Here is a 24,891-nt window from a genome sequence, read left to right as displayed (position 1 = left end):
CCGCGCCGAGCTGCAACAACGGTGCCGCGCTGTGCCTTCCCGACCCGGGCCGGGCCGTGCCGTGCCGAGCGGAGCCGAGCCACACAGCCCCGCCTCTGTCCCCGCCCCAGCCGGTCCGGGCCCACCCCCGGCGGCGGGGCCGTTGCGCCGCCGAGCCATGCGAGGCTTTAAGCGGCAGGTGCGGGGGAGCGGAGCACACGCGTGAGCGGCGGCTGCTGCGGCCCGGCGGTAGCGGCTGCGGGCGCCTTTCGGCTCGGCGGGAGCCGCGGCGGAGCGGAGCATGTCGGTGGCGACCGGGGGCAGCGAGGCGGCGGCAGCAGCGGGCGGAGGCGGCGGGAACCGCGTTTTCTTCCAGAGCCCCCGTGGCGGCGGCGGGAGCGGCGGCTCCTCCGGCAGCTCCTCCCGGGAGGACTCGGTGTCGGCAGCGGCGGCCGTGGTGCAGGTCCAGCAGCGGCGCCACCAGCAGGGGAAAGTGACGGTGAAATACGATCGGAAGGAGCTGCGGAAGCGGCTGGTGCTGGAGGAGTGGATCGTGGAGCAGCTGGGGCAGCTCTACGGCTGCGAGGTGCGGGGCCGGGGTCGCGGGGTCCCCGGCGCGGTTGCTGTCGCCTCAGTCCCCTCGCCCGTGGCTGCGTTCCTCGCCCCCGGCATCCTCCTCGTGCCCCGAGTCGCATTTCGGCTGTGGGCAGAGGAGCGCTGTCGCCGCCACCTCCAAATGACATTCCCGGTCCACCGCCTCCACCCTGCCGCTGCCCCGCGCCTCAGTGGTGCCTCGGCTCAGGGAATGGTGGAAGGTGCCCCATGTCCTACAGAAAGGGTGTCCCCTGTGCCCTCCCGGGGTGAATAAGAGGGGACCGCCCTTTGGGGACGGGCGGTGGCTGCCGCACGGCCGGGCATGGAAGGGTCCTTTTCCTCCGGAGGGGCCCCGGCGGCTGCGGCAGGTCCGGGAATGCCAGGAGGTTCGCCCGCGGCTGTGGTGGCCGGGAGCCGCTGTCCCCGCAGCCTTCCAGGGCAGGGCGGACCGGGGCTTCCAGGCGCCTTCCACGGGCTGGGCGGGCTGGTCAGTCTCCGTTAGACACGAGCTGGCCCAGCGCCGGGAGCTCTGCGGGTCGGAGAGCAGAGTGGTGTGCTGGGCACAGGCAGAGCAGGAGGAGGGAGCGGGACCTGCGCGGGGGCTGTGCGGAGGCGGCTGTTGTAGAGGAAAGACTCCGCTGCGGGTACGGTCCCCTCTGGATCGTGGTTTTGCGTTATCCCGATCTACAAGAGCGGGGTAGATACTGGACAGGAAATTTCAGTGAGCAATTCGGAGATCATTAGGACGAGAATCGAAAACGCTGGGGGCTTGTATGTACGTGATTCGTACGTATCAAATCTGGTTTTCTGTTACTCTGGGCAAAGAGCGAGTGTTGCCAGAATGAATTCTATTTTGTAGAGGACAGATGAGCAGGACTATGTTTCCAAATTGTCCAAAGAAATGGCAACTGTTGTCTTCCTTGTGGAGATATAACGATGTTGTAAACCTTATAATCCCCAATGGATCGTTTCTCCCTTTCACCTCGGGTATTTACTCTTACCAAAACGTTAAGGCTAAACTGAGGTTCACACATACTTTTCCCATCAGTCGTCTAATTCACTTTTGTTAGAGGCTTCTGAAGTGAGATTTGTTGAAGCCAGATGTGAATTTGGCAGCTAGAATGTCCAGGAGCCAACGTCTCACTCCTGAGCATGCTGGAGCTAGGAAGACAAGAGCTTGACAGTCCTTGAGGATGTGAAAATATAAATAACCTGGATGGAATATCTAGCACACGCATAATACAAATGTTTAAAGAAACTCCTTTAATCTCAAAAGTGATTTACTGGCAAATTTATTAGAATGACACATAAAAAATGTGCATGTGTCAAGTTAAAGCTCCTTAACTGTTCATATCCTGTGAACAGGAACAACAGTGGGAAGGAAAGATACAAATGGAAACTCCAGTTAGAAATAATAAAAATAAGCAGTTCTTCGTCTTCATCTTGGTGTGACTTGCCTCTCCAGTCTCATGACTTGTTTGGCCACATAGCCTGTAGGCTGTGAGGGTTTTTCTGAGGCCGGAAGTGTTTACAGTTGTTTGTGTGAACTGATGATTCTGTGCCTGTGCAAACTGATAATGTAGTTAGTGTCTGGCCTGCTGGATCTGTCCTCTGGTTTGACTCTCACTGCTCAAAAGCACCAGACCTGTTTGGGCTGTGTGCTTTTGACATATGGGTGAACTTTTCTGTTCATAAGAAAGGATGTGGTATGTAGCACCAAAGCCCAATGGAATTGTTGCTGCTTTTCACAGTATTCAAGTCACAGGCTTGTTGGAGGAAAATCATTCATTCTTTTCCTTATTATAGTTGTTGTTTCCAACTAAAGTAAAAGGATGTATGCTTTAGAAGGTCTCCATTAACGTGGAGACCATATGTAGCTAAATAAAAATAACTTGTTAGATGGTTTGGTTTCTGAAGTGACTCTTGGGGGAAAAGTGGTTTAGTATAACAGAACAAAATGCTTTTAGATTTGAAGGCCAAAGGCAAAATATTTAAGTCATTTTCTGCTCTTCTTTGCATCAACTCTATCCAGAGTCAGCACAGATGATGGCAGTGAAAAGGTCAAGCTATTAATATGCTATCAGAATAAAGTTGAAGATGTATGATGAGTGTAGTGATTAAAGACAATAGCAATTTAATGCAAGATGCTTTGCTTGAATCTGCTTGAATTACTTCTAGGCTTAGAGATGTAGCTCTCAGGCTGAAATTTAATCACCTATGCAGACAGTTAATAACCCTGTCTGAGGGCAGGTTGGGTGGGGGCTGGGAATTGCTCACTTCAACTTCTATGGAAGATCTACAATAACTTTCCGATGCAAGTTTCCAATGACATGTAAATTCTGTAACAATCTAAAATCTTCCAGATTGTCAGAAATAGCCATTGAATTTTTAATCCTGGAAGAGCTAACCAATGTCAGTGTTTCATTGCTATTCTGATTCTGAGCTCTATTTCTAAGGAGCAGTGCACTTCATTTCTGGCAAGAGCAGAAATAAGTAGAGGGTGCTTGCAATGTGGTGCACTGAAAGTCTGTAAGAAGACTTGCATGTCTCTTTGTTAGACTGCATAAATGTAGTGCCTGCTCACTGTTTTCCATTTAAATAATGTTTGCTATTATGCTAAGATTCATCAGTAAGTGGATACTTACAGAAAGATTCCCTTTATTCAAAACTAAACATGTACTCATAGTCTCTCAAGTACTTGCAAGTTAAGTCAGCTATAAGCCTGTCTTGGCATGGTGACAAAGTTTAGGAGATGAGGTTGGGAAATAACGAGACAGGTTTGTTTGTATTCCTTTTCTAGTGGATCTTGTCTTTACTGGTACATTTTTAGATTTAAAATTTGGATGCCAAGCAATATAATGGTGTTGGGGGTGTGACTTAGAAGGAGCTATTTGAGACTATTTTTAATGCAGACCTCAGTTATATGACACAGAGATTAGCTTTAGAAAGGTTACTTCCATGTGATGAAGACTCTAGGGATAAAAGACCCTCTACCTGAATGGTAAAGGTTATCAAAGTAGAAAACTTTAATAGGACCAGAGAGACTTAAACAGGATTTGTTTGGCACCAGAACCTGCCAGGCTAATGTACTCAGGTCAGGTGCTTCAGGTGAGTATTGGTCTGGCTGTCTGCTTCTGGGACTGCTTCATTAACAAAAAAAAAAAAAAGTTTTATAACCTGTTTGTTCTGGTTTCTGTGAATGCTGAAACTGAGGTTTGTGGTTGCAGGTTAGTATATTGAAAATGCAATGCCTTAATTGCAGGACTTGAACTGGCTTCAGTGTTGACCTTTATTAGGTATCTTGGTACTAAAAATAGTTTCTCCACAGATGCTTTGTGTTTTGGGCTAAGTCCATTATTGGTTAAGAATTGCAAAATAATGCTGCATAGAGCTACTTACTTACACCATCACTATTCATTCCATGATGGCTTGCAACTTGTAGTTGAGCATGAAAGTGGTGACAGACCAGTTTTCCAAATGTATGATCTATGTTGTGTGCACCTGCCAAACTTGTATGACTTTGAATATGAAAAAAAGAGACCACTGGACTTGGCCCCAGAAACCATTCAATTTTGCAGGTGAATTTCTGTGCTCTGGGGTCCTGTCTATCCAGAATTATAGCATTTGCTATAAATGGCACGCAGATTTTTGCACAATAATGAAGAAAGGTTTTGCTTGTTCTATGGATTTGTTGCTGAATATTTTTTAATGAAGAGATTTACATGGGCAAATCAAATGAGCCCCTAGACTTTGCACTCTAAAAGCTAAATACAGGACTTGCCTTCTGAGATATTGCTGAGCTTAGCTGAATAATCAGCTATTTTATTAGTGTATGGAAGTCAGTGCTTGGCAGGGCATATGATGTTGGTCTGGAAGTACCAGAGTATTGTGTCCAAGCTTATTATTTTTCCATTCCAGGAATGGAAATACCTTGAGATTGTGTTTAAAAATTCATTGTACAATAAAATACATTGGGAAGAGCTGCCCATAAAGGCCCTTCAGGCATTTCCATTAAGAGTACAAATCCATGTCAGACTGAGAATTATTATGTCTAAGATTTTCTTCCATCTTCTGGTACAGATACTGCAATGACAAGAGTTTCATGAAGCACTGAAATAGGTAGGGGATTTCATGTTGGCAATGGAGTATGGGAAGGAAAGGAGCAATTTGGCTCAGTCCTGCACAGCTCAAGAGCTCCCTTTGCCTGGTTGCTCAGTGACTGCAGAGAGCACCCTCTTTGTCTGTCTTCCTGAAGCTGCTGGGGTATGCTAACATTTCCTTCCACACACTCTGTCTTTTCCAAAACAGCCTGTTAAGGCTGCCATGTGGTGATGTGGACCTGATGGTATGATCAGGTACTAATTATGCCTCAGGCTCTAGTGAGGTAATGTTTGAAATTCATTATTCATTTCTCAGAAAGGCGTTTGGTAAGAAAATCCACTGAATAAAACGCTACAGAAGCAAACTTTTGCCTACAGTCTCACTCTTTGAATAGACTTCTTACTTGCACTAAGGTCTCAGAAATGGTAATTGCATGTGGATTCCTTTCTCAATGGATTAGAAGTGGAAAGAGGCTGAGAAGGATCTGAGAACTAGAGAGAGAATTACTCCTTAAAAAAGACTCAAGTTAGTAGGAGGCATAATAAAGGATTTCTTTCTTTGGGAGATTGAGTGTTGCAGTTTGGATGCATTGGAGTAAAGAACTTGTAGGTCCACCAAGGTGCTTAGAAATTTATTTGGATTATTTATTTTGGATAGCTCTTACAGATCTCCATGTTGTACAACACAAACTTTGGTGTTCTCTCTAGAGGGCAGGGATACTGTGCAACATACTTGTGTCAGTTGAAGAGTTGCTGTGATCAGAGATCTGTAAAGGACATAGGCAAGACAGGTGTAGCAAAGGCTTATTCTGTCATGTAGCAATCACAGAAAGTTATTTGAATCCCAAGAGCAGAAAATGGGAAGCCTAAGAAACACATGTTGTCTTAAAACAAACCTTGTAAAATGCATGCAGTTCTTTTCGGAGGAGTGGGCTTAAGGATCTGTGAGGATAGCAAGCACCTGATTGTGATAAAGCCAGAGCCTTTTGTTTCTAAATGATCTTAAGATTTTGTCTCTAAAGACCCTACTCTTGTAGGAAATGCACCACTGTTCAGCTACTGAACTTGCCTTCTTTTTGCATGCAACAGTGCAAAGGAATTCAAGGAGAGAAATTCATCACAGTCAGGTGTAAAGTTCTGCACATGGGTCAAAGCAGTCCTGTCCACAAATACAAGTGGGGTGGAGAGCGGATTGAAAGCAACCCTCAGCAGAAAACTTGGGGGTGTTGGTTGACAAGAACCTCAACATGAGCTGGTAATGTGCACTTGCAGTTCTGAAAGCCAGTTTCATCCTGGGCCACATTAAAAGCAGCATGGCCAGCAGGTCAAGGGAGACAGTTCTTCAGCATTTACTTCACTCCTGTGAGACCCCACCTGGAGTACTGCATCCAGCTCTGTGGCCCCTTGCATAAGAAGGACATGAACCTGTTGGAGTGAATCCAGAGGAGGGCCCCAAAGATGATTGGGGGCTGCAGCACCTCTCCTGTGAAGGCCAAGAGTTGGGATTGTTCAGCCTGGAGAAGACTTCAGGGAGACTTGGAGAGGGCCTGCAAGACAGCTTGAGTGGGGCATGTAGTGAGAGGACAAGGAGGAATGGCCTTAAACTGACAGAGGACAGGCTTAGATGAGGTAATAAGGAAGAAATTATTCGCTGTGATGGTGGTGAGGCACTAGAACAGATTGCCTGGAGAAGCTGTGAACTTTGCATCCCTTGAAGCGTTGAAGTTGGATGTGGCTGGCCTAGTGGAAGAAGTCCCTGCTGATGGTAGGGGGATTGGAACTAGATGAGCATTAAGATCCCTTCCAACCCAAACCTTTCTATGATTGTAAGAAAATGATTTTTTTCTAATATTTGATCTTTTGTTTAGTCTAGATGTCATTTCTGCGCTGGTCATGGTTCATTGTTTTATCTGAATCAGCAGCAGTATTCTTGACTTCCAATTTAAAGCTTCACAACACAGATTATTGTTCAGCAGCTATTCCACAGCAATTTTTTTGTATTTTTTCCTCTCTGTTCAAGATTCAACTGGTCTCTTTGCTGAAGCAGTAGGTGTGGTTGTTTTATAACAAGGTGAATAAATAATTGATTGCTTACATCACTTAAGATTTTATAATTGTACTTCTTATTAACAGTAGCTTCCAATCTTTGTGGCTACAAAGACTCTTGTGCCTTTAGGCAAATTGTTTTACATAGAGCCGGTTCTTGATTATCCAGGGTAACAAAAGCGAGGAGGGGATGGGTGGGAGAATGTGGTTACAATGTAAAAACTGTGGATAAAAACACAAATAGTAAAGTCTGCTACAAATCATGCAGTGGATGTACAGCTGAAGGGGAAGAGGGGAAACTGATCATTAATCTACCCCTTTTAACCATTCCAGGTTTATAACAAAAATTCATTATATTGCTTTTGGACTTGAGTGTAGCTTGGATGTGTCTGTACTTGTAGCACAATTAAACTACGACATGAATGATCCATCCCCAGATAGCTGAGAGCAGGTTATATTGTGCTTTGTTGAAGGTGCTGGGCTGACTTGAGCACTGTTGGTTCCTTGTGTTATGACAGTCTCTCCTTATTCTCCGTGCTTTGCATTAGCTGATATAACCTGTGCTGTCAATGCAAATGCCTGAAACAAAAATAACCCTATTTAAAGGAGGAAAATACCTGTTTCATGGAATGTTTGACTCCTCTTATAAGGCATAGGGAATATTTCTAAATTGGTCTTGAATGTAAATAAAAAATTAAGTGAAATTAAGTCTTACTTCAACCAGAACATGTTGTGTGATAGTTGACTCCTATGACCACCCCAAGCTCATTCTCTTTGGAGTCTTTGCATACCTTGCAAAGACTGGCTGAGCTCCTGGTTGCAGTCTCATAATTCTCCCTTTAGAACAGGTTATCAGCCACTTAAAACCCAACCAAAAAACCTATGTGCTTTGTAGAGCATACTAGTGTACATACTTTACATAATATTCTGACAGTGCAGGAGATACCAATGGGGGGGAAAAAAAACCTATCCCATCTCTAACCTGATTCAGTCTGAGTTATGGTTCCCTTGTCTTTTGTCACTACAGGTGATAAAGCAGCAGCAATATCAATACATTCTTCCAGTCTTGTGTCTTCCCTGCAGTATTCAAAAGCCAAGATCTCATTTTTCCCTGCCTACATCTAACTCCAGAAACTTCTATTTGACAGCACAAATAGAGCAGGTTAGATGTGGCCATCCATCTTGGTCACTGCAACTTTTGGCTGTCTATTGTAAAACATTAGCAGCTTCTTTTGCTGTTCTCCCATGTGACACATAGAATTATGGAAGTCAAGATTTCTAGAACTTACTAATGCTGGAGAAGGGGTATAAAAATCTTAAATGTATGCAGTCCCTACAGCAGCAGTACAACTTTATTTCAAAGGATAGAATAAATTTAGCCTGTTAAAGATCTTCTTGGAAAAAGGAATTGTTTGGGCAGAAGTACACACTGAAACAAATCAAATCTTCTTTGAAGTGATAAGTATTTAATTCTGAGGATCACATTTCATTAGCAGAACTGTTACCTCCCCTCCCCACCACTCCCTCCCACCCTGGAAGCATGATATCTATTCTAGGAACCAGTTCAGCATGGCATCTTAAATTATTTTCAGGGAACACACAGATTGCAGCCCCAGAAGGCATCTTGTATATTTTCAATCCATGTGATTATTTATCAGTAGCATAGATCTAGTGGATCTAAATATAGAGAAAAATCATAACATGTTACTATAGGTCTTTAATTATTAGAACACTTGTAGATTTTTAATTCAGTGCCATACTGTTCAGCCTGTAAAGCAAAGGTAGGATAGAAGATAGCATTAATTAAGAGGCCTAATGGTAAGTAAGTGAATGGCTAGTGTGTGTAGTGGTGCCAGTCTAGAGGTGACACTTCTCGTGGTGACTCAGAAGAGTTCACCATTCCAAATATGCTGCCAACAAGAGGATCATGCACTCTTCAGTCCTCTGTGTTGGACTTCATAAAGTGTAAATGATGGCACAATCAATGCCTAATGAAAATCCTCTTACCAGACTGTCTTAATAGGATTACTTTCCAGAACACAGAACTGGGAAGGATCTCCTAGGTCACATGGTCTGCCTTCTTATTTGCAGATAAGCTCTTTGCATTTGATGTAATTTTTTAATGGAGTAACTAGGTTCTATGATGTTTCTTTCCACATTATTTATGTATTTAAATATTAATTTTATACCCTTTAGGCACTAGAATCTTTCCCATCCTTTCCATAAAATATAGAAAGACATAAACGGAAGACCAATACTTGCTTGGAATGCCCTTGTTTGGACTTTCACTCTGGGGTGAAGTTTAAACAGATTGTGAATGTGCCTTACTGCCTGCTCTTACTCTGGGCATCATCAGACTCAAGTGAGGACCACAGCTAAGGGGCAGAAGGATTATGACAGTGACTCTCCTGTAGGTCATTTACTACCTTATAAGAAAATCCATCTTTTGAATATGTCTGCAAACTCCAGGAAAATATTCTTACCAATATTTCATGGAATTCATTTAGCACTCCTTAGAAAATATGTTAGTGACTTAAGAAGCTAACTTATTTTAGCACCTGAATGGTAACTTTTTTGAAGTAGATGTCTAAATTAACTCCAGGATGATACAAGTGATTTGTTCTACTTCAGGTGACTGGTACATAACATTTTGACACACTTTAAACACAAAGAATGCCCTGAGCCTTTACAGTTGGTTGCTTTACATTTTAAAAGATGGTACCTGAAGCATATAGTGCACTTTTTTTGTCAGAAAAGAATTCCAGCTGTTCTGATATAAACTACTGTCTTTTTATTTTTGTTATGCTATCATGCCATTTTAGGTTTATAGTAAAATTTTGTACTCCTGTTTTAGGTGTGTTGGAGTAAAACTGCATTGTCTTTTTTCTTAAAACATTAACAAAGCTCCCTAAAATTTGGATTATGTTGATATTGAAAACTGAATCCTTTCTGAGTCCAGAAACTGGTGAGGGGAGGGAGTGCTGGTGGCAACTAGCTCACTGGCAGCCAGAAACATTCCAGCTCTTACTTCAGGTGTTTCTGCAGTACTGCCTGGTCTGCTTAGCTAAAGATTTAATCAACTCACTTATTGCTAGCCAACTACTTTTTGTTTATTAAACCCAAACTCTTAGGCAGAAGATTTGGTTTAGTGTCATGAAGTAATTGTGATAACCAGAGAATTCATTTATATGAGGAAGCAAATCTTTCACCGTATAATCTGGAGACTGTCTTGTCTCAGGCTGGGGGCAACAGAGGCTTCCGGGACTAGTTTTGTGAAAATCAACACCTAAACAACATCTCTGCCTTTTTTTTTTTCCCAGTATGTTTCTGAACACTATTCATCTTCTTTATTTTAGGTTCTTATCAGATTTCACCTTAAAATATGTAATGATTACATTGGAATTGTTAGCTCTTACTCTTGGCTAGTAGCTTGCAGTGCATTTACTGTAGCAAGTGGAAGGAGGCAGGACTATGTGCCAAAATACTTTTCTGAGAATCTGACAGTAAGAAGCACTGGAATCAAACAGAGGTCCTGTATAGTCTTTAGCTCCCTTCTCTTTTTGTCATCCTTGGTGGGATAGTCACAGCAGGTTATGCCACCTCCTGGATCTGGAATTGTTTGTGAATTCATTTTAAAGATCCCTCAGGCACTTTTCCATGTTTTGCAGTTCAGGGACTTGCCTGTGTAGCCAAGTGGTGTCTCTGGCCCCCAGGGAAGAGGAGTGTCTGCTTTAAAGCATGTTAGAACTCCTGCTGATATTTCTTGACACCAGTGGATCAGAGCCAAAATGCATTGACTGCCAGTGCCTGGCCTGCCTGCTGCTCCAAATGAGTATCTGGGGGGAGGGAGAGTCGTTACTGTGTAGAGCACACTGCTATGCCCAGGCTCCACTTGGAGGAGTGACTTGTTACAAAGCATGAGAAACTCTCTGTATCTCTTGCATGCATAAATTTCTCCAAAAAGATTACATTGCTTCTAGATTCTGCAGGATGTAAATGCAGAATACCACTGAATAAAACAATCCCCCCACCTTTGCCTCAGAAAACAGACTTCATGTCTCTTGTGTTAAATCTTAAAGGACCTAATACTTCTGGCTAAAGAAATAATAATGATTGAAAACTGTCTCCTGTTCCAATCAGTCACACTTTAATTGGCTGGTAAGACAAAAATGTGGTGAGAAGACTCTGAGTGTGTCAGATGCTAGATGTACCCATACTGTATGACTTTTATTGCAGAAGTCAATTTACACGCATCTTCTCAGTGTAAAGAAAATCAATACCATAGACTAACAGATTGTTTTTACAGGGCTGCTGAAACTGAGATGAGAAGAGCCATTTAGAGGCCTCATTATATCACGTGCTCTTTCTTTGTGTTCTTTCAAACAATCTGATGGAGTAATTAATCCTTGAAGTGCCCCAAGAGGCAAACCTGCTTAATTGCACTGCTCTTTAGCCTAAATTCCCAGACTGTAAAGGACCTGGCGTTGGTCCTGTTTGATCAAAAATTTTGCATGGAGCATATATTCCTTAGGTTTTTTTCATCTTCTCTTAGAAAAAAGCAATCAAGCTGTCAAATTTGACCTACTGTGGCATGGTCCTAGTCGTTATTTCATTCTTGCTGTAGGCAGAATTATGTACAAATTGCAGGGAAGCAGTCAGCTGTGCCTGTTGTTGCTTGGAGATGGAGAGTGATCTGCTCTTGTGAATCGCAGAAGGGAGGTATGTCCTGTGGCTACTATGTGGGAAGTCATTCCACTTGCATAGTCATCCAGGTAGCAACATTTCAGTCTGGTGGCTGCGGCTCTGTGCCTTCAAGAGTGGCTAGGTAATGGTGATTTGGTGTACAACCTCTATTTGCTAAACTATTTGCCAGTCTTTTTCTGCTTGATGTGAAAATCGGTGATGACTAAAAAACCATGATGTGTTCTTCCTATCTGCTTTAGAGTGTTTTGTTTAACATAAGTGACATTCAGGCATAGACTTAGCATGACTTATTTTTGTACTGAGAACACAAAGCATTTGCTCTGGAGACAGCACTTGGTTTTCAACAAATGTCTTGTTGAGATAGATTCAATCTTATGGGTATGGTTAGGAGGTGTTGAATGCTTCTCTTCCACTCTTCAATATAGTCTGTGATCAATGCCTCTTCTTCATTTAGCAATTTCACACTCTAGTGATTCCTTTAGACTTCTGTGGAGATGCACAAATTAGACAACAATTCCTTAACCAGCATGTTCTGGATATATTTGGAGAAGTTGAAGTTGTTTTGACAGTTCAGTTGTGAAAACAGCAAAATAGCGGTGTTAGTACTGAAGAAGATTAAATGAAGTCTGTGACTAGGTATCAGTGTCTTCTCTATGCTTACCAGTGACACTGAAGCTGCAGAGTGCAAGTTTCCTTGAATAATGAGCAGAGATTTAATTTTTTTTTTAAATTAACCAACAGAATAGGACAAATGGAATACCTGGTATGCTCTACTATGACTGTCATTTCCTTCTTGGAAAAACAGGCATTTTGGTATTGTAAAAATCTTTTCCCTGTAATCACGTCATCTCACCAATGAATTTTTTTCTGTTGTGCTAAAGATGATAGAGATGCAGCCATTGTAGCAGGGATTTGACTTTAATTATTGAAGTTATGGGCACAATGAGGTGGAGGGTTCTCAAAATTCAGAATCTTGTGGAATTTCCCCTTGTATTTTGTGCGATGCTTGTTTTTCATCATTTTGTAGCAATGACATGATTCTCAGAGATCTGCTCTGCCTTGTGTCTTGCCCACACCCCCACCTGCTGGCTATAACCCTGTGTTCACTGTCCGTGGCTCTAGGGTAATTTATCCTCTTTGGATGCATACTATAAGGACACATCTCCTGCCTTGAGAACTGCTCTGAAATGTAAGTGTTTGAGAAGTTGGAGTAATTGGTAACTTTTTAAAAAACCCTTGTCCTAGCAAGTCATAGCTGTCCTAGCTGTCATAAACACCATGCCTTTTACTAGTGGAGAACAAATACACCTCTCTCCTCTAGAGCTTGCTTCTGTGTCTCTGCAATGAGCAGTAGAAGGATATCCACTGCCTCTGAATGGGAAGGGCCAGGTGAGAAGAGATTGGAGAAGAAAGTGGAAAGTTGTTCCTGGAGAGGTAGAACTAAGGTAGAGATGGCAGTAAGCATGTATAAAGTGCATAGTAGGCTGCCTGCCTCGTTTCCATGTTTTTCCAGGTTATTTCTTTCACTAGGATGTACTTCAGGTCCAGGTATGTAGGTGTATGTCTCTTTGGCCAAATTCTGCTGGCTTGCTTGTGCTAGTTTGATAAATATAAGTAATTTTTCTTCTGGACTGCTTTCTTCCTGTGCCTTCAAGTCCCTGATCAAACTTGTCCTATCTGTCTTTTTCTACTAAAGGCTCACAGAAATATTCATGGTAGTGAAAGAGAGAACTACAGAAGTCAGGGGTTGTAGGGACAGATGAGTTTGACAGTAGTTTGCTATTAAGTTTGCCTCTCTTCCTCTAGATGTTGCTCTTTGGACAAATAGGAGCTGGATTTTTGTATTTTAGAAAGACTTGTTTGAATAATGTTTGAAGCAGTGCCACTATTGGAGGGTCCATTGGAGGTAGGTTAGAGGGAGAAGTAATACGGTTGCTCAACAGCTGCTGGTATTTTCTACAATTAGTAAGGATGTCTGTACATTTAACTCTGAAGACATATGATGTACTAAAGCATTTGTCCAGTGGTTTTTGTAACTTGTACATCAGATCTGGGCAAGTGTCTTCAGATACATTTGTACAGTTACCCCATCGCTCCAAGCCCATTGCCAATAGATGAAATAGTCTTTGTAGATGGGTCTTTCTCAGACAGTTCTGCGATGATGGGTGTTCAATAACATAAGTTGTTCATGGCCATAAGGACTTTCTTATGGATCAGGAACCAGGTCTAAAGGTCTGAGGTGCTGGCTGCAGCAAAAATGAAATAATAGACAGGTTTGAATCGATGTTCTGCACTCTGTATCTCTTAAAGGCATGGTATGAGGCAAGTTTTTAATAGAGGAAATTTTCCACTTATGAAACTCCACCTCTGATACAGATGGTTAGTGTTAGAAAATTGCAGCCTTCCACTATTATTGTTGAATTGACCTGTTCACCCTGTCACATTATGGCATCTGCTTCCATTACAGAATACCACTGTTTTTTTTATTCTTTTGACTTTTAATTTTTTTTTTATAAAAAGGCAAAACCTGAACAATATATGCAATTATTTCCATAGCACTGAACAGGAGAATTAGCGATGTATTTTGGAAGCATTGTAACAGACTGGCTGGCTATGCCTTGAAAAAGCATATTTCTTCCTTTTTCATTTTCACAGCTGCAGTGTTAAGCATAAAAGCAGTGAAGTTAGGGTATGTCTGACTCTGTCCTCCCACACTGGCTTGTTTTTCATGTCATATGTTTGTTACTTTTAGGAGTCATCCATGTTTATGTGGGTTTTGTTTTTGGCTTTGATTTTCAAATGGTCAGTTAGCAAATCAGCATTAAGAAAGTTGCATGAAAGCCTAGCCTGGGAGTTTCTTGCCCTGGAAGAAAAAATACATTGACATATATAGACAAGGCAAAAGAAGGGAAGCCATCTGTGCGTTAGCAAAGACTCACTTGCAGGGTGGCTGTGTGCAGAGCAGTTGGCTTTCAGCTCTGCTGCTGTAGATGAGTCTTTGCTTGCTATAGTCTAAGGAGAAGGGGAAGAATAATAGCAAGCGGAGGTTGTGTGTTACTGGAGAGGAACTAATATATGCAAATATATTCTTGTTGGGCATTACTCTGACATTGTGTTGGAGATATTGCAGGAAATGAGACAAGGAGTGGAAGCTGGAAGAAAAGGAGTGTGACTTCTTGTCTCCTCTCTTCTGATATAAAGATTCTCCCCTCTCAAATCTTGTAATGCTCAGTGCAGAGCAGCAGTGATGCTGGAGCTGACTTCTGATAAAAATGCAGCTGCACAGCAGTGGTGTTGCTGGTGAGGCTGTCTGGCAGTGAGGGAAGAAAAAACCTGGGCACCCTTGGGAAAGGAGGATGGTTGTGGAATCATAGAATTGTTTAGGTTGGAAAAGACCTTTAAGATCATTAAGTCCTAACATTAACCTAGCACTGCCAAGTCTGCCACTAAACCATGTCCCTGTGTGCCACATCTGCATGTCTTCTAAATACCTCTGGGTATAGTGACTCAGCTAATTCCTTGGGCAGTGTGTTTCCATGAATGACAACCCTTTCCATGAAGAAATTTTTCCTAATATCCAATCTAAACCTCCCCTGGCATGACTTGAGGCTGTTTGCTTTTGCCCAGTCAGTTGTTACTTGGAAAAAGAGACCAACACTTCCTTTCAGATACTTGTAGGGAGCAATAAGGTCTCAGTGAGCCTCCTTTTCTCCAGGCTAAACAACCCCAGCTTCCTCAGCTGCTCCTTGAAAGACTTGTGCTCCAGACCCTTCACCAGTTCTGTTGCCCTTCTCTGGACATGCTGCAGCACCTCAATGTGTTGTAGCGAGGGGCCCAAAACTGAAATAGGATTTGAAGTGTGAAGTGATGAGCTCAGTACAAGGCGATGATCACTCCCTTGTCCTGCTGGCCACACTATTTCTGCTACAGGCCAGGATGCCATTGGCCTTCTTGGCCACCTGAGCACATGCTGGCTTGGGTTCAGCTGCTGTTGACCAGCACCCCCAGGTCCTCTCTTAATCAGCAGCTTTCCAGCCACTCTTCCATGAGCATGTAGTGCTGCATGGGACTGTTGTGACCCAAGTGCAGAACCCAGTACTTGGCCTTGTTGAGCCTTAGCCCAACAATCCCTCCTGCCCAGATCCCTCCACAGACCCTCCAGCAGATCAACATTCCTTCACAACTTAATGTCATCTGCAAACTGACTGAAGGTGCACTCAATCCCTCATCCAGATCATCAGTAAAGATATCGAGCAGGACTGATCCCAATACTGAACCCTGCTTGTGACTGGCCAATGGTCAACAGCAGTTGCAGTCTGTGTCTGGCTCCCCAGAGCTGGGCAGGAGGCATTCCATGAGCTCAGCTGGGGATGCCTCTGCCAAAAATGACTGCAAAAATGGTATTTGCTGGAAGATCTACTCTTCAGTGTTGGTTTATGCAGTGGTCTGGCAGTGCTCACTGCAGCGTGCAGCCCTGGGCCTTGCTGCAGGTCACCCACCTGCCACGCCTGTTCCATGGGCATTGCCTGGGGCATGGAATGGCAGCCAGGGCCTGTCCCACCCCCAGCCAGGAGCAGGCAGCCAGCCAAGGGCACCGGGGCAGCCCCAGCCCCAGCCCTGGGCATCTCCCTGTGGCTGGGCCAGGGCAGGCTGGGATGTGGGTCCGGCTCAGCAAGGTCGGTGGCTGGGCAGGGCTGTGGGGATGGCCCTGCTGGGACGTGGCTGGGCAGGGCTGTGGGGATGGCCCTGCTGGGATGTGGCTGGGCAGGGGCTCACGGCCCCAGGAGCTGACATGGGGGCTGTGGGGATGGCCCTGCGGCCCAGGCTCTCAGTTTGGCTGCCTGGTCTGGCTTGCCTGTGGGCAGAGCCTGTTTTAGGATACATTTTTATAGGAGCCTTTGGGCCTGGGTGTTTCTTAAGGCTGTTGGGGGCAAATAGAGGAAGTTTGTCCTTGAAGGGAGAGCTCCAGGTCTGGATTGCACGCTGTAGCACAGGGCAGTGGGTTGTGTTAGCAGGTGTGTCATGACTGAGCATTTGAAGAGGTCGGTGCAGACCCAGCTTTTGTTATCATAACCAAAGTGGCTATATGGACCCTGATGAGAAGTTTGTGTGGCACCATTACTTTAGTTTTTATGTAAAGACTTGTTTTTTGAAGTGCCTTTGTTCAGCCATGAAACCCATTTAAATGTCAACTTCTGAAACAGCATTTCTTATTTTAATTTTGTCACATCACAACAGTTTGATATGCTAAAGATTTTGCTTGCTACAGAGTCTTTGTTGCTGAGGCTGAAATAGCTGTAAAAGACAGAGCAGGAGACAGGAAGGGAGAAGAGGGGCAGGCTAAGCCCAGAGTCCATCAATGCTGCTTGGAGGCCCTGCAGCCCTTTTGGGGACTGGGGGCTGGCTGGAGGTGTTAAAAGGAGAAAAGAAGCTCGAGTACTATATCTGATCCACTGTTCCTTCGGAAGCTGGCCATGCACTCTCCTCCCATCCCTGTTGTGCATGTGCAGTGGTAGATAACACAGGATTAAAGGAAGTACAGGAGCTGATTACTTTTCTGCTTGTATCTTCATAACATTTATAACTACCTGACATGTGAAGATTTCTGGAAAGATTCCTGTAGTTTCTTTGCAGCAGTGTAAGCTGGTCTTGACTGCTGCTGTGTTAATGGTGCCTTAAAGTAAACTATCAGCAGGCTAATGGCAGCTTTGAAAACAAAAACTTACCCTGCTTCATCCTATTCATATCCAAAAAGATGTACATTTCCAGTCCTAATGATCCATTTAACTGCCAAGAATAAACACAAGAAAAAAATTATATGCAATTAAAAAGGAAGAAGCATGTTAATGTAACATTGAGGCTGTGTGATTGAGGGCAGTCAAGCAACTGGAAGACAGATCTTTAAAATTGAGGTTAGTTTTCATCTGGCTCTTAGAGAATTTTATTCTTCCTGTTTCCCAGATAAATATTTACATTGCTTTAATTCTGAAGCACAATCTGAAGTGCTCAAAGGTTAATGAACAAAGCTTCAGCATGAAGGGCTAGCTAAGTATTTCCTCCAAGTCAGAGATGGAAACAATCACTTTATGACACACATACTTGATGGTAAGATACTACTGGAAAGTTGTTGGAATGATTCATCTGTTAAAGCTCTGTTTAATTTAGGACCACCTCCATTTACAGTTTGTAATTCCTGTTTCCTAAGAGTGGAGCTCCTCACTCTCTTCAGAAACAAAGTTCCTTGTGAATTGCAGACTTCTGCAGGAAAGCAAGCTTGTAGTGTACAAGCGTGCTTTTTTAGTGTGCAAGACAGCCTTGCATGTAAAACAGCCAGATGCAGAGCAGGTGCACTGACCTGGGCTCCTGGATCCGGTGCACTCGTAAGCAGCATGGATCACTGTGTGCTTGGCCACTTCAGTCCCATGTGCCTGTTGCTAGAACTGCTGGTGTCTTATTCCCATGGGTTTTTTTTTTTTTTTCTTTTTGGTTTTTTTTCCCCTGCATTAAACTGAGCTGCTTTTTATTTCCTAGGGAATTGTGGGAACTTGTCTGTTCTTGAGGCATGTTTTGAAGGGGAAGGGAAGAAGATATTGTGGGAAAGCATCAAATAACTGAATTTGCTTTAGGGCTGAAATCAAAGGGCTATAATCATCAAAAGGTGGAAGAGAACTAGCCCACAAGAAAGTGGCAGTGAGGCTTTTGCCTGTAGCTCCAGATAGGCCAGGGTGGCTGGGAGTGGAGCACTGAATGCAAGGTGGACTGACTGCTTATGTGAGGGAGTGAGTGTGAGCTCGTTTGGAGCCGTGCATGAGTAAAGGCCAAAGCTGACTTGCAATAAAACAAAATGTTACAAGAAGGCCAGAATAGTTTTCTGTGAATAAAAAAGTTAAATGAGACAGGTGCTGTTGCCTTGGCTATTAGGGCAACGTGAAGATTCGTTGATGTAAAATTTTGGCCCAGTGCTGTTCTCACCTAAGCCAGATTGAATGTGTAGATAACATAAACCACCAAGCTGCTCTTACTGAGAGACTGGTAATTTTTAACTGCAGCTTGTTTCTCTGTCCATTTGGAATCTTGTAGATTGGAAGCTCAACCAGCAATTATTACTCCTTTGGCTCTATCTGAAGTGTTTCATGGCTTCATATGAATATTCTCGAGTATTCTATACTTGAGTATATGCATGGATTTTCAGTTATAAATAGTAGTTATTTTTTTCTTTGTGTGTACTTTCTATTTGTTTGTTGAAAACAACAGCATGAGGGAACTTAAAAATTACCCTGCAGTCCTTAGTGTATTTTCATAAGTAGCTACCCAGATCTATAGCAGAAACCACAGTAGGAAATGAGTTCTGGTCTGTATAGAAACAAGGCGAAACTGATGTCCTAATTTTTCTAATTAACTACATAATTGTTTAATCCCTTTGGAAAATGGTGGTGTAAATTTGTGTACTTTGGTTTTGAATATTTTTGTTTTACAAAGTATCTTATGCCTTGGCTTGTCTTTATTCAGTGGTAGATGCCAAAGGCATTATATGAAGCATCTTCAGCACTTTTAAAGTGGAATAAATATAGAATTACTCTTGGCACAGCTATCTCTTTCTTGCAGCTGAAGGTAATAATACCCAATTATTACCTTCCCAAGGTAGCAGAACCCATTGCCAATCCCAGAAGGTAGCAGAACCCATTGCCAAAAATGGGTTGGGTATGTTTGGGTATGTTTGATTTCAGTGATTGGCAATGGGTTCTGCTACCTTCTTTTAACTCTGTATTCCACAGGCCAGCTAGAAAGCTTTTGTTGGCCTCTTTTCTGGTCACACAGTCCTGCCTGGTTGCCTGTATTTTGCTGTACTGAAATGACCAGGCAAGGACTGCTACACCCATTCCACAATCAGTGGATTTTACCCTGTGAACTCTTGGTATGGAAGGCAGCACTGTTTATTATGAATGTAGGATTTATTAGTGTCCTGACTTCTGTGCTTGGCACCGTGTGTGCAGAACTGAACCATTTGTGCTTTATCTTAGGTACCTGCCTGTGGGAGGAATATGGGTACAGTGTCTTTTACACAGATCTTCTACAAGCTGTGAAGATGCATTTGAGGGGGTTGTTCCATCTTCTGTCTTCGAAACCATCTGGGTTTGGAAGAATATGAGAAGGATTAAAAGTAGATATTTGGCAACTTTGGGCAGTAATGAGACGTGGGGTCCTCAAACAGTGTCCAAATGTAGCTTCTTTAGAAACATCTCAACCTTTTTTGTCTTCTTTATCTTCAGAAAACAGTTCTCACTCCTGTAATCCTGTATGCTGTCTTTGAACCAGCAGATAGGGACCTCATAAATGGCCCAAGCTTTCTAAGCCCTCCACCAGAGGAGTCAGACATTTCCTAAGCTGTTGCTTTGACAGTGAAGTTCAAAAAACAGGAGCATGCAAGGGTGGAGAGTGTTTGCTGCTCTGGAGAAATTCCTCATGTTTGGATGTGCTTGTTGTGGAGACATTCTGAAAGTGGTGAGGTGAACTTTAAACTCTGCTTGCATCGGCCATTTGAAGGATTAAGAGGACTGGCACCAAGTGAAGGTCAGTGGGAAGGAGCTGATGATACCACTTTGTGCTGACTGGTAGGTCCCTGTGCCAGCCACTGCCTTCTCTGAGCTAAGTTTCAAATGCTTTGATTTGGTTTGCTGAAGCAAAGCTTGCCTGCGGAGGCTGCATATGTGTGCAGCCCAGCTCTGCTTAGTTGGAACAAAAAGTCTATCCAGGAGCTTGGATTCAGGCCAATTACTGCATGAGAAAATTCTCATTCTCCTCCTGTATTTTTGCATGCTCACTCAGCCTGACCAGCTCTTGGAAAATAACTGGTGTTTCTTTAGAATTTGAGGGTGTCAGTCAGCTCATCCAAACTTTATAATTTGAAACCGGGTATTCTATTATTAGCTGTAGCCTGAAGTGATTTTTGGAATCCACCTGTCATTTTGATTATGCTTACTCTTTATTTGTTTTGTTTCCTTGTTCATTGATATGAGAAAATATTAAAGAAATGTGCATCCCTTGCAGCTTGTGGCTAATGTGGTATGCTAGCATGTTTTAGAATGCCTGAAAAGAGTTTTAAAGGAATCTGGTAATGTAGGTTGGACAGAGTGATTACCTGCAACCATGGCTATGCATGGGAGTCATCTACAGCTCAGGCTTTTGATTTGAGAGGAGGGAAAAGAGAGTTTGGAGATACCTGAACACTGATTTACCACTACCAATTTTAAACAGGTTCTCTTCCATTGCAGAAAGTCTTTTGAACTGGTGCTACAAGGTATTTAAAAGCTGAGCAGGAGCACTATTTTTTTCTTCTTTTTTTTAATGGGCATAAACACTTTTTCCAAGCTCAGGACAGTTTGCTGAACTCCCTCAAATACAAATCCTGAAAGCTGCTTCTCTGGGCTATATGAGTTTGGACTGTAACTAGATCAAGGTTGGCTGCACTTTAAAGGCATTAAGTTTATTTTTGTTTCCATTATTAAGCTAAAATGACACATTAGAAATGTTTGGCAGAAAATTCTGTCTGTCTTCTGCCATGCTCTTATCACCCTCACTTGAAATTGGCCGGAGAGATAATGATATTATAACACAATGATACCTGTAGGATTACCTGCTTGTTTTCACAAAATTTACACAACCTTTGAGTATCTTCACTAAATTGAAGAATTTCATGCCTTTTTAGTTGGCAGTGGATCCACACAGGTAAGTTGTTATAGCTTCTGTTGTATTCTTGAAAAGGAAAAGGCTTTATTTGGGCACCTGAGAATCAAGACATGAATTACAGGAAACCCACACTTCCTTAGCACTGGTGCTTCCCAATCCATGTCATTGTTTCTGCTCTGTGTAAGAACAGACAGGAGGAATTCAAACACAGATATGATACACAGCCTTTTTTTGAGTAGCTCCTTTGTTGGATACTGACAGACTAATAATGGCAGATTTTTGTTTGTTTGTTTGTTTTTGTTGGTTTTGTTTATGGAAGCCCATTCACTCTAAAGTGTGTGTTTTATTAAAGAAAATTACCTGCTAGTAACAAGTCCCACACTTGATGTGAAACATTGTCAAGCTACCAGTCATTCTCTGGATCTCCTTTGTTGATGTGCCATTTCATTGCTTTTTGATGTGCCACAGTGTAAAAAAAAACAAACCACAAACAAATGAAAGAACAAAATGATCCACCTGAAAATACACCACCTCACTTCCCCAAGCCCCGGTGATCCTGGATGGTTCTCTGGGAGTACCAGCTTTCGTCTACAAGAAATCTTGTGGAAGTCAACTCTTTTGGGTTGCACTGGGTGTAATTCACGCTGAAAACTCCTTTGACAACTGTAATCTTTTAAAGTGGAAAACAACAGAAACATGAGACAGTAGCAGCATGGAGCCTCCTCTCTTATCTTTTTTTCCCAGGGAGGGAAAGGGAGTGCCTGATTTTGATCTTATTACTTTCCTTCCACCTGATTCTCCCTGCATGTTCGTGCAGTTTCATGTCTGGAGACTTGATTATCCTTTTTAGTGTTCCTGAAATATCTCTCATTTGAGAAAATCTGTAGGTGGAGAGAGAAAACCCTGTGAGAATCTGGAGGAGCAAGGATTACAGGAGTCTTCCTCATTAACATGTTTGTGTCCAGGCTGATCTCTACAAGGGCTTCAAACCTTAAGACTTTGTATATTTGTAAAACAGTAGCCAGTTAAAAATATTGTTTGTTTAACAGAGTATTATACTTTGAATTCAAAGTTCCTTTGAGCTGGCTATTCTGTATCAGTCATAAACTGGCACACAACTGTACTTTAAAAATGCACAGGAATGCTTCTGGATTCCTTGTCATGGTGGCAGTTCTGTAACAATGACTGTAAAGGTCAGGCTCAATGTTTGCAGAAGGCGTCCGATGCTTATGCCTACCATTTTGTCCCTAGAATGGAAATGCGATGCTGCAGGTATTTGGTTTATATGCAGGTGTTTTGTAGGCATGGGCCAAATTAAGAAGTAGCTCTTCTGAAGGACTGTATTTTGGATTCCTTGGAATTAGTTCCTCAACTATGCCCTGCAGGGTAATTATGTTTCTTATATGTACTTCACTGGCACTTGAAACTCTGGGTTTCAGAGTGTATGTCAGTGAGAACACTGCTGTCCTTTACACTTACCATTTTATCTTAAATTGCAATGTTTAACCGCTTGAAGTTTTCGCCTGCATTTCCAATCCTATCTTTTATTTCAAAGGTGGAGTAATGTGAAAAGAATGCAAAATAGCCAGCCCTTTGTCTGAGATGTACTAGTGATAAAAAAGCTGAACTATGTTTAAGAACTGGAGCAGAAAGATGCTCAGATCAGTTCCTTTTCTTGGCATCTGGAAGTAGAAAATAATTTCTACAGAAAAGACTACTACACTATATTGAGTAAATTAATTAAATCTGTCCAAGTTGAATGTTTGACTTGAGAAAGGTTAGGGTTATAGTTTATTTTTTTGGGGGGTTGTTTTATTGGTTGTTTTTTTGGTTGGTTTTTTGTTTGTTTGTTTTGTGTCAGAGAAGGCTAACCTCCAAGTGTTTCCAAGAAGCAAGATAGTTAAAAGAAAGTAAAACTCAGGAATGAGCAGCTGAAGTGTGAATCCAGGTAAATTTCTTGAATGGCTCCTTGAGAGCGTGCCAGAGGCTAGAAACTAGCTAGCACTATCCAGAAGGATGAAGCACATGTTAGTCTCACCTGATAGCTTGCCCAAGCTGTTCTGGCTCCTTGCTGTAAATGTATTGTATTGGCTGAGTTCCAGATCTAGAATTTTGAGCCCATGTTACAGAAATCAGGAACTAATCTAGAAAAACAAAGTTGGTATGTCTCTTTACTCTTAATTGTTCTTGCCAGCACTTTTGAATGATGCCCAAAACCTTATTAAAAAGGCTTTGGCAGTTGTTACAGGTCCTTTTGGAGAACAAAGTTACCATTATTAGAGCCCTACTGTGAGAGGCACTTAGTCGTAAATGCAAATGAGATTTAGTACTGCCTGAAGAATGTCTAGTGATGATGACTGCAATGCAACCTAGTGAGATGGTGTTGAATCCATGCAAAACTGTTGGAAGTCTGCAGCTCTCATCTGAGGTGGATGGCCTCAAAATAGGATATTAAAGATGAGCACCATTTTGGATCCTGAAAAGATTCTGGGAAACAGAAGACTTAACTAATAATACTTTGTTTGTGAACACAAAGGTGGCTTTCTAGAAGGACACTTCAAAAGGACACTTGCCTTTCATGAGCTTGTGGAGACAGGGGAATCAGCTCACTGGACATCATCTCAAGACTGTATTGTAAAGTTCCCAGTTTGTCTGTTAAGTAAAAAACTGCATTTTAACTTCTAATCACGGTATTTTTCTGATGTACTTTCATGTGTTCTGGGGCTTGAAAGACACGTTTAAGCTTTTAACCTCTCCTCATGAGGATTTTCAGAAATTTGGGCTCAAAACTTTTTAATCCTAAGCAAATTTTAGCTCTGGTAGCTAGGCATAGTGCTGAAGCAGGATATGTGTTGTTTTTAGCCATTATCTGGGCTAAAAACATGTTAAAACATTTAACATTAAAGAAATGTTAAAACATTTTTAAAAAATGTTAGCTCTGGAGAAGACTCAGAACAAGGCCCCTACACAATGAGTAGGCAAAGAGGCTACTGTGGTACAAACAGATGGATTTTAGCAGAACAAAACAAGATGTAGCTGTACACACTACCAGTAGCACATCCTCTAATCTGGCAGAGCTTGTGCTCTTTGCTGAACCAGACTTCAACTCTGTTTGGTTATTTGTTTGGAGCGTCTGTGTTTGTTGTGAGGATCAAAGTACTATCTGGAGGTACCTGTGAGGTAAAGTGTCTGAGATTGTTTCAGACTTTATATGACAACAACATTTTAGTGAAGAGAAGAATGTATTTTGAAATTTGACTTGTTAAGCACTCCTTTTAATAAGACTTGAGCTGTGTTGGTTTTCCTGTTTGGAATTCAAAGGCTGAGGAGTTAATATTCAATTTCAACCCCAGCTCTCCTGATTTACTTGCTACACATTTTAAAATTTTTAGTTTTTTTAAGATGCAAACCACAAGGTTTCTTGGTGTAGTGCAGATGATACTGGCTGTTTTCGCGTTTTCGCGTTTTTGCGGCTTTTGATGAACTTGAGTGTCTCTTAGCATGGTTCCTGACATGCTCTGAATTTCAAGATTGGAGCCTAGAGAAAGTTACTAGTTTAACCTTGACTCTTTTGATGCCAGCTTTTCTAGGAGGAGAAACTGAGCTGAGGTTGCTGAGATTTAGCTTAAAGATTTTGGAACTAGCAGAGAGCTGTTTTTTCTCTTCATAATAGCTGGCCCTGACAGTTTAACAAAGCTTATTGACCATCTGCTTTGTCTAGTTTGCCACATGGTAGAGTAACAACTAAGCCAAAATACTGGTGGGACAAAGTGTTAATTAA

General features: G+C 42.5%; 1 protein-coding gene across 2 annotated transcripts in view; it reads left to right on the top strand.

Annotated features, from left to right (window-relative positions):
- Nucleotides 1-246: 246 nt before the first annotated feature.
- Nucleotides 247-24,891, top strand: part of PPP1R14C (protein phosphatase 1 regulatory inhibitor subunit 14C) — a 50,469-nt gene continuing 25,824 nt past the window's right edge. The window contains exon 1 of one of the 2 annotated variants that reach the window (XM_059841984.1): nt 247-565. In XM_059841984.1, coding sequence (XP_059697967.1) covers nt 281-565 — 285 coding nt within the window. In that variant the 5' untranslated portion in view covers nt 247-280. The remainder of the gene's footprint in view (nt 566-24,891) is intronic. The other variant, XM_059841983.1, reaches the window with a different exon arrangement.

The sequence above is a fragment of the Haemorhous mexicanus genome, chromosome 3 (assembly GCF_027477595.1).
Source record: "Haemorhous mexicanus isolate bHaeMex1 chromosome 3, bHaeMex1.pri, whole genome shotgun sequence".
In the NCBI taxonomy this organism is placed as follows: domain Eukaryota; kingdom Metazoa; phylum Chordata; class Aves; order Passeriformes; family Fringillidae; genus Haemorhous; species Haemorhous mexicanus.
Note: the sequence above shows the minus strand (reverse complement) of the source record. Positions and strands in the feature narration are given on the sequence as shown.